The sequence below is a fragment of the Hemitrygon akajei genome, chromosome 13 (assembly GCF_048418815.1).
Source record: "Hemitrygon akajei chromosome 13, sHemAka1.3, whole genome shotgun sequence".
Lineage (NCBI taxonomy): Eukaryota > Metazoa > Chordata > Chondrichthyes > Myliobatiformes > Dasyatidae > Hemitrygon > Hemitrygon akajei.
In genome coordinates this window covers 3809996-3825407 of record NC_133136.1, presented here as the reverse complement: position 1 = coordinate 3825407, position 15412 = coordinate 3809996, and the positions used below count along the sequence as shown (strand labels likewise).

Genomic DNA, 15412 nt, shown 5'->3' with positions numbered 1-15412 from the left:
GCTTGACTTGTGTACTGTTTATACGGATCAAAACATTAACTGTTCACTCTTATCCATAGATGCTACCTGGCTTGATCAATTCCTGCAGCATTTTATGTGTGTTGAACTGAGGTAGGACTAGTTTTTACCCCAAGCGGTAAGGTGTTGATCAGCCTCACTGCTTGGGGAAAGCAACTGTTTTTGAGTCTGGTGGTCCTGGTGTGGATGCTACGTAGCCTCCTCCCTGATGGGAATGGGACAAACAGTCCATGTGCAGCAAATCATAAACACAAGAGTTTCTACAAATGCTGGAAATCCAGAGCAACACACACAAAATGCTGAAGGAATTCAGCCGGTCAGGCAGCATCTATGGAAATGAATAAACTGTTGACATTTCGGGCTGAGACCTTTCATCAGGATTGGAAAGGAAGGGGGGTAAGAAACCAGAATAAAAATGTGGGGGGGGGGGGGTGGGGAAGGAGGACAGCTAGAAGGTGATAGGTGAAGTCAGGTGGGTGGGAAAGACGAAAGCCTTCCTACCCACTCTGCGTACCTTAGATGATTAGACCATACAAGCAGAATTAAAGATCAATCTGACCCTTCCCTCCCAGATTGCCCTCCATTTTTCTATCATCCATGTGCCTATCTAAGAGTCTCTAAAATGCTCCTTGTGTATCTTTCTTTGCCACCACCCCTGGCAGGGTTTCTATGCACCCACAACTCTCAGTGTGAAAAACTACCTCCGACATCCCCCCTATACTTTCCTCCTGTCACCTTCAAAATTTTCATTTGTTTCAAGAGTTTCCACATTGGGAAAAAGTCTCTGCCCATCCACTTGATCCATGGATAATACAAGGGGGCAAAATTTTTATGGTGATTGGAGTGAAGTATAAGTTTCTTTACACAGAGGGAGGTGGGTCCATGGAACGTCCTGTCAGTTCCCTGGTGCTGTGAAGCATTACATTAACTGCTATGTTACTATGCCATTTTGAGAAGACTAGTGACAATTCATTCTTATCATGCTGTCACTAGAAGACACTCATTACCTACCGAGTTTGCCTGGGGTAGAAGCTTAAAGGAGCAGCTGGTTGAGTTGTTTAACTTATTGCACACTTTATCTACCATTTACACTTGAACTCCATCAGTTCCTGTCAGCGATGCTCAAACTGGAGCCTTTCTGGACAGCTCTGGGCCACAGAATCTTAGGGTTTCACTGTGATGTTACACTTCCTCAAAGAGAATGAGTTTGAAGTGTTTTCTCTGTCCAGCAAAGGAGTTGCCGTGGCCAGACCCAGAGATGGAATGGTTTCTCTGGGAGTTAGGAGTTGCCGTGGCCAGACCCAGAGATGGAATGGTTTCTCTGGGAGTTAGGAGTTGTCGTGGCCAGACCCAGAGATGGAATGGTTTCTCTGGGAGTCAGGAATTGCCGTGGCCAGACCCAGAGATGGAATGGTTTCTCTGGGAGTTAGGAGTTGCCGTGGCCAGACCCAGAGATGGAATGGTTTCTCTGGGAGTTAGGAGTTGCCGTGGCCAGACCCAGAGATGGAATGGTTTCTCTGTCCAGCAAAGGAGTTGCCGTGGCCAGACCCAGAGATGGAATGGTTTCTCTGGGAGTCAGGAATTGCCGTGGCCAGACCCAGAGATGGAATGGTTTCTCTGGGAGTTAGGAGTTGTCGTGGCCAGACCCAGAGATGGAATGGTTTCTCTGGGAGTTAGGAGTTGCCGTGGCCAGACCCAGAGATGGAATGGTTTCTCTGGGAGTTAGGAGTTGCCGTGGCCAGACCCAGAGATGGAATGGTTTCTCTGGGAGTTAGGAGTTGCCGTGGCCAGACCCAGAGATGGAATGGTTTCTCTGGGAGTTAGGAGTTGCCGTGGCCAGACCCAGAGATGGAATGGTTTCTCTGGGAGTCAGGAGTTGCCGTGGCCAGACCCAGAGATGGAATGGTTTCTCTGGGAGTTAGGAATTGCCGTGGCCAGACCCAGAGATGGAATGGTTTCTCTGGGAGTTAGGAGTTGCCGTGGCCAGACCCAGAGATGGAATGGTTTCTCTGGGAGTTAGGAGTTGCCGTGGCCAGACCCAGAGATGGAATGGTTTCTCTGGGAGTTAGGAGTTGCCGTGGCCAGACCCAGAGATGGAATGGTTTCTCTGGGAGTTAGGAGTTGCCGTGGCCAGACCCAGAGATGGAATGGTTTCTCTGGGAGTTAGGAGTTGTCGTGGCCAGACCCAGAGATGGAATGGTTTCTCTGGGAGTTAGGAGTTGTCGTGGCCAGACGCAGAGATGGAATGGTTTCTCTGGGAGTTAGGAGTTGTCGTGGCCAGACCCAGAGATGGAATGGTTTCTCTGGGAGTTAGGAATTGCCGTGGCCAGACCCAGAGATGGAATGGTTTCTCTGGGAGTTAGGAATTGCCGTGGCCAGACCCAGAGATGGAATGGTTTCTCTGGGAGTTAGGAGTTGCCGTGGCCAGACCCAGAGATGGAATGGTTTCTCTGGGAGTTAGGAGTTGTCGTGGCCAGACCCAGAGATGGAATGGTTTCTCTGGGAGTTAGGAGTTGTCGTGGCCAGACCCAGAGATGGAATGGTTTCTCTGGGAGTTAGGAGTTGTCGTGGCCAGACCCAGAGATGGAATGGTTTCTCTGGGAGTTAGGAGTTGTCGTGGCCAGACTCAGAGATGGAATGGTTTCTCTGGGAGTTAGGAATTGCCGTGGCCAGACCCAGAGATGGAATGGTTTCTCTGGGAGTTAGGAATTGCCGTGGCCAGACCCAGAGATGGAATGGTTTCTCTGGGAGTTAGGAGTTGTCGTGGCCAGACCCAGAGATGGAATGGTTTCTCTGGGAGTTAGGAGTTGTCGTGGCCAGACCCAGAGATGGAATGGTTTCTCTGGGAGTTAGGAGTTGCCGTGGCCAGACCCAGAGATGGAATGGTTTCTCTGGGAGTTAGGAGTTGTCGTGGCCAGACTCAGAGATGGAATGGTTTCTCTGGGAGTTAGGAATTGCCGTGGCCAGACCCAGAGATGGAATGGTTTCTCTGGGAGTTAGGAGTTGCCGTGGCCAGACTCAGAGCTCTGGAAGTCTGGAAAATGGTTCCATGTCATCTTCCCAGGGAAGGTGGCTAATCAGGACCACAGCTGTGGGGCTGGGGATGGTAGCCTAGGAGAGGAAACTAATGTTGGTGTGCCAAGGATCTGGATTATGTTGGAGGGTTAACGTAGTTGGTTCCACTCTAAAGCTCTAAGATACCTTTTGTGAGAACTATGCATTACTGGTGCACACAGTGGAGTTTGGATGATTGTACCTCACTAGACAATCTGCTTGATGGCAGGTTTGAAATGTAGAACGTGAGAATTGACTACATATTGTAATTCTGTGACCAAAGTTAGTGTCACACAAAATCTGAATCAGAATCAGGTTCAATATCGTTGGCATATGTCATGAAATTTGTTAACTTTGCACCAGCAGTTCAATGTAATTCATGATAAGGTAGAGAATAAGACAGTGAATTACAGTAAATATATATATTGGTGGACACCACCTTTCTGAGGCACTGCTCCTTGGAGATGTCTTGGATACTGTGGAGGCTAGTGCCCATGATTCCATGATGGAGCTGACTAACTTTGCAGCTTACTTCGATCCTGCGCGGTAGCCACCCTTTACCAGCCAGTCAGAATGCTCTCCGAGGTCCATCTGTGTGTGCTTTAGGTGACGCACCAAATCTCCTCAAACTAATGAGATGTAGCTGCTGTCTTGTCTTCTTTATAGCTGCATCGATATGTTGGGGCCTGGTTAGGGCAAACTGCTGGAGGAACTCAACAGGTCTATGGAGGGGAATAAGCAATTGCTGTTTCAGGCCAAGATCCTTCATCAGGACTGAAATGTCAACTTTTTCTTCCCCTCCATGGATGCTGCCTGAGCTGTTGAGTTCCGGCAGCATTTTGTGTTTAAAGTTAGTGTAACCCGGGTTCTGGGCAGGAGTTAGCTTTAGTTTTATTTGTCATATGTACAGTACATTGAAATGTATGTGAAATGCGTGTCTGCATCAAGTCAGATCAGCGAAGGTTGTGCTGGGGGCAGCCCGCAAGCGTCATCGTGCTTCCGGCATCAATCAAGCAGGCCCACAACTCACTAACCCAAACCATGCGTCTTTAGTGTTGACTAACATTAAACAGTTTCCCCCTTGTTGGATAATCCAGCAGGGAACTGGTTGAAGATGGGGTATGGAATGAGAAGTAAATTGCTGAATGACACAGCCATCCTTTACTTAGCCGGTACTGAGTTTCTTCTCTGAGGATAATCGTTTTGTGTGTTTCTGAGATCCCAAGAGTTTACTCCTGGTAGGGTCACTCACTCCAACAAGGTCAAGGGGGAGGATCCAGACAAAATGCGATCCTACCAAGACCTCATCGGTGGAGCTGGTGGAAGATGAGGACACATCACAATGGCAGTGAAGCTGGAAGAAGGCTGCAACAGTGAAGGGTCCCCAGTCATCTTGCATTCCATGTCACTGGGCCCTGACCCCATGTGTGGTAGCTGCCTGTGCATCAGCCTTCTCATGGTAAACAATGTCATGCACAGTCGTTCTCTGTTGAAGGAATAACCCCTTGGAGAACATCACACTCAACTGGAGTGATCACTCTACTACTAAGTTTCATCAACATGATAAAATGTTATTGAACAAAGAAGAATTGTGATTAATGTCTCCTTATACTGAAATTCCTTCGAAAATTGTTCAGTAATGAAAACGATGAAAAAATAAGATCTTAGGAATGGAGATTTTCTTTCTTTTTAGTCTCTTGGCAAACGTAAGTATGAATTTTGGGACAACTGCTTTTTTTCAGCGATGCACTCTTATTAAACTGGAAAATGTACAAGAGTGTAGTATCCTAAACAGGGAACATCTGAGAATCTGAGGTTAAAAGCTGACAGGGATGTTAGTTTAGGCAAAACCTTCATGTCTTAATTTGTCTTTGTTGACTTCCTCACAGCCTTAACTCCCTCCGATTATCAGCATCATTATGAAGCATCACTTCTGTCTATAATATCTGTGATATTATAGATGTTCCAACTTCCCAGAAAGTTTTGTTCTCTTAAATACTGTGATTTCTTCTTTAAAAATTAATGTTAATAAACATGTCATAAAATCTATCTACTGCAGAAGGTGTTCATTTATAGGCATAGATTTTATACAGGTATCATCTTGTGGTGGATATGGAATGCATATATATCACCTCACGACATTATCTTGTGGCTTCTATATGGTTCCTTTTTAGCTGTTTCGTGGATCTCATGACCAGATGCCAAGGAGTGAGAGGTTTGTGCTGATGTTGCTTTGGGAGTCACTTTGGGAGTGTAATGATAATGAGGTTAGAAAATGGAGCTACAAGAGACTGCCTGTGCAGACATCTGCGGCAAAGAGTGACCTGCTGGAGGGAGTCCTGCAGTGCGAGGATTTACTCCATCTGCCCATCACCACTCCGACCTTCCTCATTTTGTTCCATGCTCCACCCTCCTTTCCTATAAGATTCCATTGTTTGTTTAGTAAGTTTGCAAATGCTATGAAGCTTGGTGCTGTTGTGGATAGTGTAGAAGACTAGCAAAGAGTACCATGGGATATAGATCAATTGCAGATTTGGGCATAGAGATGATGAATTTGGACAAATACCAGATGGAGTTTAATGCAGCCAAATGTGACGTGTTGCACCCTGGCAGGTGAAATGTAAAGTGAGCTATGAATTTGAACCCTAAGATCTCTCTGCTTATCAACATTGTTCATGGTAAGACCCTTAACAGTGTTGATAAGCAGAGGGATCTTCAGGTCCAAGTTCATAGCTTCCTCACCTTACCCTTTCTGAAGTACACAATCAGTTATTTGGTTTTACTGACCTTGAGTGCAAGATTGTTGCTACGACACTACTCACAACAAGCTGATCTACTTTACTCCTGTATACCCTCTCATCACCATATAAAATCCTGCCAACAATAGTTGTGTCATTAGCAAATTTATAGATGCCATTTGAGCTGCACTTAGACACACAGTCATGGGTGTAGAAAGAGTAGAGCAGTGGTCTGAGCACGTATCCCTGAGGTGCGCCGGAGTTGATTGTCAGCGACGTGGAGGTGTTATTTCCGATCCACATAGATTGTGGTCTTCTGGTGAAGAAGTCAAGGATGCAGTTGCAAAAGGAGGTAGAGAGGCCCAGGTTCTGTAACCTAGCGATCAGATCTGTGGGAATGATGGTGGTAAACGCTGAGCTGTAGTCGATAAACAGCATTCTGACATAGGTATTTGTATTGTCCAGGCAATTGCGTGAAGAACCAATGAGATCGCATCCACTGTAGACCTACTGTGATAGGCAAATTGCAGTGGGTCCAGGTCCTTGCTGAGACAGGAGTTAATTTTAGCCATAACCAACCTCTCAAAGCACTTTATCACCGTAGATATGTGCGCTACTGGATGACAGTCATTAAGGCAGCTCATCCTGTTCTTCTTGGGCAAGTATAACTGTTGCCCTTTTGTAGCAGTGAGAGAGTGAAAACATCTTTGAACACCTTCGTCAGTTGGTGGAACAATCAGTATTGATTCATTCAGATGTAGTTGAGATAGATTTCTGACAGGAAATACATTTTGGAATGAATACAGATGAGTAATTTGAGAGATAACATGTAAGTAAATGCAGCGTTAATTGGAAGATTAGATTTCCTCAAAGTTCAGAGTAAATTTGTTATAAAAGTACATATATATCACATGTACAAACTTCAGATTCATTTTCTTGTGGGCATAGACAATAAATCCTATAACCATAATAGAATCAATAAAAGACTGCACTAACAGGGTGAACAACCAGTGTGCAGAAGACAGCAAACTTAAAATACAAAAAGAAAGTGAAAGAGAGACTTCTTTTGTTCTTCAAGATTACAGTTCTTAAAAAGCTCCATCACTAGGTTATTCTTGCACCATGCCTGTGTCTGGTGTAGGCTGATTGGCAGATAAACTGAATAGTCAATAATTGGTATGATTAGCTGTGAACAGCACCTTCTCAACCAGCTCCATCATGGGCACCAGCCTCCCCACCATTCAGGACACCTTCAAAAGGTGATACATCAAGAAGGTGGTATCCATCGTTAAGGACCCCCATCATCCAGGACATCCCCTCTTCTCAGTGCTACCATCAGGGAGGAGGTACAGGAGCCTGAAGACACACACTCAACATTTCAGGAACAGCTTCTTTCCCTCCACCATCAGATTTCTGAATGGACAATGAACCCATGAATACCACCTCACACGAGGAAATCTGCAGATGCTGGAAATTCAAGCAACACACAGAAAATGCTGGTGGAACACAGCAGGCCAGGCAGCATCTGTAGGGAGAAGCACTGTCGACGTTCCGGGCCAAGACTCTGTTCTCAGCATGGAACATCAACAGTGCTTCTCCCTATAGATGCTGCCTGGCCTGCTGCGTTCCACCAGCATTTTGTGGAAAACCACCTCACTAATTTTTTGCTCTTTTTTGTACTTAATTTTATTGTTATATATAATTCTTGTTGTAATTTATAGTTTATATATATTGCAATGTATTGCTGCTGCAAAATAACAATGTTTACAACATGTGCCAGTAATATTAAGCCTGATTCTAACTACTAAGACAGTAGAAGGCAAAATTACGTTGGTCCTCTTTCATTTAACAATTTTTATGACTACATAAGATATAAACATCTTTGGGTATGTGTGCATGTGTTTGTGTCTGTAATATATGCAACTTTTGAAAGAACTGTCACTAATTAGACTATTTTCTACTTCCTTTTATCTCACAGACCACTTTGCATAAAAATGACCAGTGCCGTTGAAGACCTCATTGGAATCCCATTTCCAGATCATAGCAACAAGCTGCTGTGTAGTCTGAATGAACAGAGGCAGGAAGGCCTGCTCTGTGATGTCATCCTGATAGTAAAGGATCAAGAATACAAGACCCATAGGTCAATCCTTGCTGCGTGTAGCAAATATTTCAAGACACTGTTTACCTCAGATATGCTTGCAGAGCAACACAATGTCTATCAGATTGATTTTGTGACACCTGAGGCACTTTCTGCAATTCTGGAGTTTGCTTATACGTCGACCCTCACCATTAGCAGCTCAAATGTAAAGGATGTTTTAAATGCGGCCCAGCAGTTGGAAATTCAGTGCGTTATCCAAGTGTGCATTGACATCATGGAGGCAAGTGGCGAGGTGGTCAATGACGATGGAGTCTCTGGCAAAGAATCCAGCCAAGAGCTCGAAGATGACCTGTTGCAGAAGGATATATGGAAATCCCCCCAACAAAGTCTCAAAGAAGATCATGAAGAAAATCCTCAAGAACCTATCAATGAATCTGACCAAAACCACTGGAATAAGAAATGTGATTCTAAAAACACTTCGACAAGCAAAATAATGGAAAAGCAATGCAGCGAACTGCCTCGGGAACATTTAAACCATTTTGCAGTTAATGTTCCTGATAGAAACTTGGGATCTGTGAGTGATTTCTCCCTGGAATCAATCTTAAAAGAAGGGTTGAGTTCCAGAGGGAATTTGCTGAACGGAGAGATTCCACAGGGACCAGGATTATTTCCTTCCTTCTGGAATGGAGGGTATAATGGTTTTCCACGGCTCTTGGAACACCAAGATGTGGACCAATTGCCTCTTAATCTAGTAATGAAGAAGGAAAAGATCAAACAAGAGGTGAAAGAGGATCTGTCTACAACCACAAATCTTTGTGACTTTTTTAAAGGTATTATGGTGGAAAACAGTCAGAATAACTTGGAAACATTAAAGGATGAACTGGATTTTAATTCCTATTTGAATATATTTGGTCCTTCCTATCTGGCAGCAGTCTATCCAACATGGTCTTTGGAATATGAGAAGAAAATGAGACCCAAAGCATCTCAGCAATGTCCCATCTGCAACAAGGTGATCCAAGGAGCAGGGAAGTTACCCCGACACATGAGAACACACACAGGCGAAAAACCATATATGTGCAATATATGTCAAGTTCGTTTTACCAGGTGAGCAGCAGTTTATTTTTGGTATTCTCTCTGTATCCAGGAATACAGTAAAGTGATCATTTTTCTAATTATTCTCACTCAGAGACTATGTCTCAGGTCATTGTGATTCGGTGTCAGTGTCTATGTCTCAGGTCATTGTGATTGGGTCCCAGTGTCTATGTCTCAGGTCATTGTGACTGGGTGTCAGTGTCTATGTCTCAGGTCATTGTGATTGGGTCCCAGTGTCTATGTCTCAGGTCATTGTGATTGGGTCCCAGTGTCTGTGTCTCAGGTCATTGTGATTGGGTCCCAGTGTCTATGTCTCAGGTCATTGTGATTGGGTGTCAGTGTCTGTGTCTCAGGTCATTGTGATTGGGTCCCAGTGTCTGTGTCTCAGGTCATTGTGATTGGGTCCCAGTGTCTATGTCTCAGGTCATTGTGATTGGGTCCCAGTGTCTGTGTCTCAGGTCATTGTGATTGGGTCCCAGTGTCTATGTCTCAGGTCATTGTGATTGGGTCCCAGTGTCTGTGTCTCAGGTCATTGTGATTGGGTCCCAGTGTCTATGTCTCAGGTCATTGTGATTGGGTCCCAGTGTCTGTGTCTCAGGTCATTGTGATTGGGTCCCAGTGTCTATGTCTCAGGTCATTGTGATTGGGTGTCAGTGTCTGTGTCTCAGGTCATTGTGATTGGGTCCCAGTGTCTATGTCTCAAGTCATTGTGATTGGGTGTCAGTGTCTATGTCTCAGGTCATTGTGATTGGGTGTCAGTGTCTGTGTCTCAGGTCATTGTGATTCGGTGTCAGTATCTATGTCTCAGGTCATTGTGATTGGGTGTCAGTGTCTATGTCTCAGGTCATTGTGATTGGGTCCCAGTGTCTATGTCTCAGGTCATTGTGATTGGGTCCCAGTGTCTATGTCTCAGATCATTGTGATTGGGTCCCAGTGTCTGTGTCTCAGGTCATTGTGATTGGGTCCCAGTGTCTGTGTCTCAGGTCATTGTGATTGGGTCCCAGTGTCTATGTCTCAGGTCATTGTGATTCGGTGTCAGTATCTATGTCTCAGGTCATTGTGATTCGGTGTCAGTGTCTATGTCTCAGGTCATTGTGATTGGGTCCCAGTGTCTATGTCTCAGGTCATTGTGATTGGGTCCCAGTGTCTGTGTCTCAGGTCATTGTGATTGGGTCCCAGTGTCTATGTCTCAAGTCATTGTGATTGGGTGTCAGTGTCTATGTCTCAGGTCATTGCATTGTGATTGGATGTCAGTGTCTATGTCTCAGGTTATTGTGATTGGGTGTCAGTGTCTATGTCTCAGGTCATTGTGATTGGGTCCCAGTGTCTGTGTCTCAGGTCATTGTGATTGGGTCCCAGTGTCTGTGTCTCAGGTCATTTTGATTGGGTGTCAGTGTCTATGTCTCAGGTCATTGTGATTGGGTGTCAGTGTCTATGTCTCAGGTCATTGTGATTCGGTGTCAGTGTCTATGTCTCAGGTCATTGTGATTTGGTCCCAGTGTATATGTCTCAGGTCATTGTGATTGGGTGTCAGTGTCTATGACTCAGGTCATTGTGATTGGGTCCCAGTGTCTGTGCCTCAGGTCATTGTGATTGGGTCCCAGTGTCTGTGTCTCAGGTCATTTTGATTGGGTGTCAGTGTCTATGTCTCAGGTCATTGTGATTGGGTGTCAGTGTCTATGTCTTAGGTCATTGTGATTGGGTCCCAGTATCTATGTCTCAGGTCATTGTGATTGGGTGTCAGTGTCTATGTCTCAGGTCATTGTGATTGGGTGTCAGTGTCTATGTCTCAGGTCATTGTGATTGGGTCCCAGTGTCTATGTCTCAGGTCATTGTGATTGGGTGTCAGTGTCTATGTCTCAGGTCATTGTGATTGGATGTCAGTGTCTATGTCTCAGGTCATTGTGATTGGGTCCCAGTGTCTGTGTCTCAGGTCATTTTGATTGGGTGTCAGTGTCTATGTCTCAGGTCATTGTGATTGGGTGTCAGTGTCTATGTCTTAGGTCATTGTGATTGGGTCCCAGTATCTATGTCTCAGGTCATTGTGATTGGGTGTCAGTGTCTATGTCTCAGGTCATTGTGATTGGGTGTCAGTGTCTATGTCTCAGGTCATTGTGATTGGGTCCCAGTGTCTATGTCTCAGGTCATTGTGATTGGGTGTCAGTGTCTATGTCTCAGGTCATTGTGATTGGATGTCAGTGTCTATGTCTCAGGTCATTGTGATTTGGTCCCAGTGTATATGTCTCAGGTCATTGTGATTGGGTGTCAGTGTCTATGACTCAGGTCATTGTGATTGGGTCCCAGTGTCTGTGCCTCAGGTCATTGTGATTGGGTCCCAGTGTCTGTGTCTCAGGTCATTTTGATTGGGTGTCAGTGTCTATGTCTCAGGTCATTGTGATTGGGTGTCAGTGTCTATGTCTTAGGTCATTGTGATTGGGTCCCAGTATCTATGTCTCAGGTCATTGTGATTGGGTGTCAGTGTCTATGTCTCAGGTCATTGTGATTGGGTGTCAGTGTCTATGTCTCAGGTCATTGTGATTGGGTCCCAGTGTCTATGTCTCAGGTCATTGTGATTGGGTGTCAGTGTCTATGTCTCAGGTCATTGTGATTGGGTGTCAGTGTCTATGTCTCAGGTCATTGTGATTGGGTCCCAGTGTCTATGTCTCAGGTCATTGTGATTGGGTGTCAGTGTCTATGTCTCAGGTCATTGTGATTGGGTGTCAGTGTCTATGTCTCAGGTCATTGTTATTAGGTCCCAGTTTCTATGTTTCAGGTCACTGTGTATGGGTCTCAGAGAAAATGTCACAGCAGTGCTTAGACAGACTGGAGAGCTCATCTCATGAAACTTTATAGGTGGAACTGAGGAATAAGTAAGGTTGGCCGCATTAATGGGATTATATTATACGCCACAGGATTTAGAGGAGTACACTTGTCGAAAGCTCGCAGACTATTGCAAGAAACATAGGGTGTGATAGTGGGTGATTTTAACTTTCCACATATTGATTGGGACTCCCAGATTTTAAAAGGGCTGGATGGAAAATAATTTATCAAATGTGCTCAGGGAGGTTTCCTTAAAGAAGTCCCAACTAGAGAGAGTGTAGTACTAGATCTCCTACTAGCGAATGAGACAGGGCAGGTGGCAAGTTTGTGTTGGGGGACATGGCATTCAGTGATCATAATGTCATTAGTTTTAAAGTAATTATGGAAAAGAGAAGGAAATTAGGAGGTCTCAAAGAAGACATGAGGTTTCCTAGCAGACAAGGTGAAGAAGAATCCTAAGGGATTCTACAGATATATCAAGAGGAAATGGATTGTCAGGGCCAAAATTGGTCCTCTGGAGATCAGAATGGCAATCTATGCAGGGAGCCCAATGAGATAGGGAAGATCTGAAATGGATTTTTTGCACTGGTATTTATTTGAGAGAGGGACAGAGTCTTTAGTTGTGAGGCAATGCAGCAGCGAGGTCATGGACCCTATACAGATTACAGAGGAGGAGGTGTTTGCTGTCTTGAGGCAAATTAGGGTGAATAAATCCCCAAGGCTTGATAAAGGAGTTCCCTCAGCCCCTGTGGGATGCAAGTGCAAAAATTGAAGGGGCCCTAACATATTTAAAACATCCTTAGCCACGGATGAGGTACCAGAGGAGGATGGTTAATATTGTTCCATTGTTTAAGAAAGGTTCAAAGAATAATCCTGGAAACTATAGACCAGTGAGCCTGACATCAGTCATGGGAAAGTTATTGGAAGGTATTCTAAGAGACTGGATATATAAGTACTTGGATAGAGAGGGACTGATTAGGGACAGACAACATGAATTTGTGTGCGGTAAGTTGTGTCTAACTAGTCTTGTAGAGTATTTTAAAGAAATTACCAGGGAAGTTGATGAAGGCAAGGCAATGGCTGTTGCTAACATAGACTTCAGTAAGGCCTTTGGTAAGGTTCTGCATGGGAAGTTGGTCAGGAATCTTCAGTTGTTTGCCATTCAAGATGAGATGGTAAACTGGATTAGACATTGGCTTTATAGGAGAAGCCAGAGAGATGGTTGTCTAATTGACTAAACACTTGTGACTAGTCGTGTATCAAAGGGATCAGAGCTGGGTCTGTTGTTGTTTGTCATCTATAGGAATGATCTAGATGATAATATGGTAAACTGGATCACCAGTTTGCAGTTGGCACCAAGATTGGGGATGTAGCGGACAGCAAGGAAGACTATCGAAACTTGTAGCAGGATCTGGACCACTTGTAGCAGGAATTGGACTGAAAAGGCCAGATTCATGCAGACAAGTGTGTGGTGTTGGACTTTAGGAGGACCACACAGGTTAGGTCTTACACGGTGAGCAGTAATTCACAGAGGAGTGGGGTAGAACAGAGGGATCTAAGAATAGCTAGATCTAGAGTAGTTAGATAAAGGGGAAATCTTGCCTAACAAGACTGTTGGAATTGTTTGAGGAAATAAGAGGCAGGTTAGACAAAAGAGTTAGACAAAAGTGGTTGTTCACAAACAAGAGAAAATCTGAAGATGCTGGAAATCAAAGCAACACACACAAAATGCTGGAGGAACTCAGCAGATCAGGCAGCATGTCCTCCTGAAGGGTCTCAACCCAAAACATCGACTGTACTTTTTTCCATCGATGCTGCCTGGCCTGCTGAGTTCCTCCTGCATTTTGTGTGTGTTGTCAGTGTTTGTTGCTTATTCAGAAGGCCTTTAATAATGTGCCACACATGAGCTTAATAAGATCAGAGCCCATGGTATTATGGGAAAGGTAATAGAATTGTTAGAAGATAGGCTGACTGGCAAGTGGCAAAGAGTGGGAAAAAGGGCGGCTTTTTCTGGCTGACTGCCGGTATACCGCAGGGCTTGGGTTGGGACCAGTTCTTTTTACGTTATATGTCACTGATTTGGATGAAGGAATTCATGGCTTTGTGGCAGATTTTGTGGACGATACGGAGATAGGTGGAAGGGTAGGTTGCTGTCTGCAGAAAGACAGATTGGGGGAATGGCAAAGAATTGGCAGGTGAAATATAGTATAGGGAGATGTAAGGCCATGCACTTTGGTCTTCATAAATCAAACCATTGAATACAGGTGTACAGGAGATGGGGTGTTATGTTGAAGTTGTATAAGACATTGGTGAGGCATAATTTTGAGTTTTGAATCTGCTGAGTTCCTCTAGCATTTTGTGTGTGTTGTTTGAGTGTTCTGCGCAGTTCTGGTCACCACCTACAGGAAAGATGTCAATAAGATTGAAAGAGTGCAGGGAAAATTTACAAGAGTGTTGCTGGACTTGAGGACCAGAGGTATAGGGAAAGGTTGACTTAATTCCTTGGAGCAAATCTTCCTTAGAGGAAATTTGATAGAGGTATACAAAATTATGAGAGGTATAGATAGGGTAAATGAAAGCGGACTTTTATCACTGATGTTGGGTGAGACTAGAATTGGGGTCAGGAGTTAAGGGTGAAAGGTAAAATGTTTAAGGGGAACATGAGAGGGAGTTTCTTCACTCAGAGGGTTGTGAGAGTGTGGAATGTGCTGCCAGCACAAGTGGTCTCTAGACTCTATGACACGCTGAATCTGCACTAACACCCAGGAGGTGTGTTGCAATGGCACATTGGTGCTGGTCCCTGGATAGATCCTCTGATGAGGAATTTAGAGTTGCTCTCCCTCTCCATCTCTGATCCTCTGATGAGGGCTAGGTCATGGACCACCATTTTCCACCTCCTGCAGTCAATAATCAGCTCCTTGAACTTGCTGACATTGAGTGAGATGTTGTTGTGGCATTTAGCTTTCTTGTAGAGCGATTTTCTGAAGATAACTTGGAATGTTCCTTTAATGTGAAAGAAAAATGTGCAACTATTCTCAGGCGACATAGACTTCCCTGCCCTAATACCTCACTTATTAATTGCCTTGGAATTTAACACCACTCGTCAAAACTGAAATGAAGTCTAAATCTTAAACCCATGCGCCCATAGAGATAAGAAATGATCATTTTAATAATACAGAAAATATTGGAGATACAAGAGATTCTGCAGATGTTCGAAATCCAAAGTACACACACAAAGTGCCGGAGGAACTCAGCAGGTCAAGAGGCATCTATGGAAAGGAATAAATCAAGATTCACGATTGTTTAATGTTACTTCCTGTAGACAACTGTAAGGAGAATGAAATAGTTTGTTCAAGTAATACTTCCAGATCCAATGCAACACAAAAAAACTCAAAAGATAAACAGCTCAATAATAATAATAATAATAATAATAAAACACGATAAATATAAATGGATAAGATCATTTATATTCAAAGATTGAGTGAACATCCATAACATGATGCTAGGCTGTACACAAGGTGACCAACAGGAAGTAATGAAGTAGTAGTGGCTAGATTAATAGTCATCTCCATAAGTGCTGCCTGATCTGTTG

General features: G+C 44.3%; 1 protein-coding gene across 3 annotated transcripts in view; it reads left to right on the top strand.

Moving 5' to 3' along the window:
* The window catches only part of zbtb7c (zinc finger and BTB domain containing 7C), a 320643-nt gene that overhangs the window by 279480 nt on the left and 25751 nt on the right, over window positions 1–15412 (top strand). For all 3 annotated transcript variants that reach the window (XM_073064055.1, XM_073064054.1, XM_073064056.1), the window contains one exon: window positions 7789–9012. In XM_073064055.1, coding sequence (XP_072920156.1) covers window positions 7789–9012 — 1224 coding nt within the window. The remainder of the gene's footprint in view (window positions 1–7788; window positions 9013–15412) is intronic.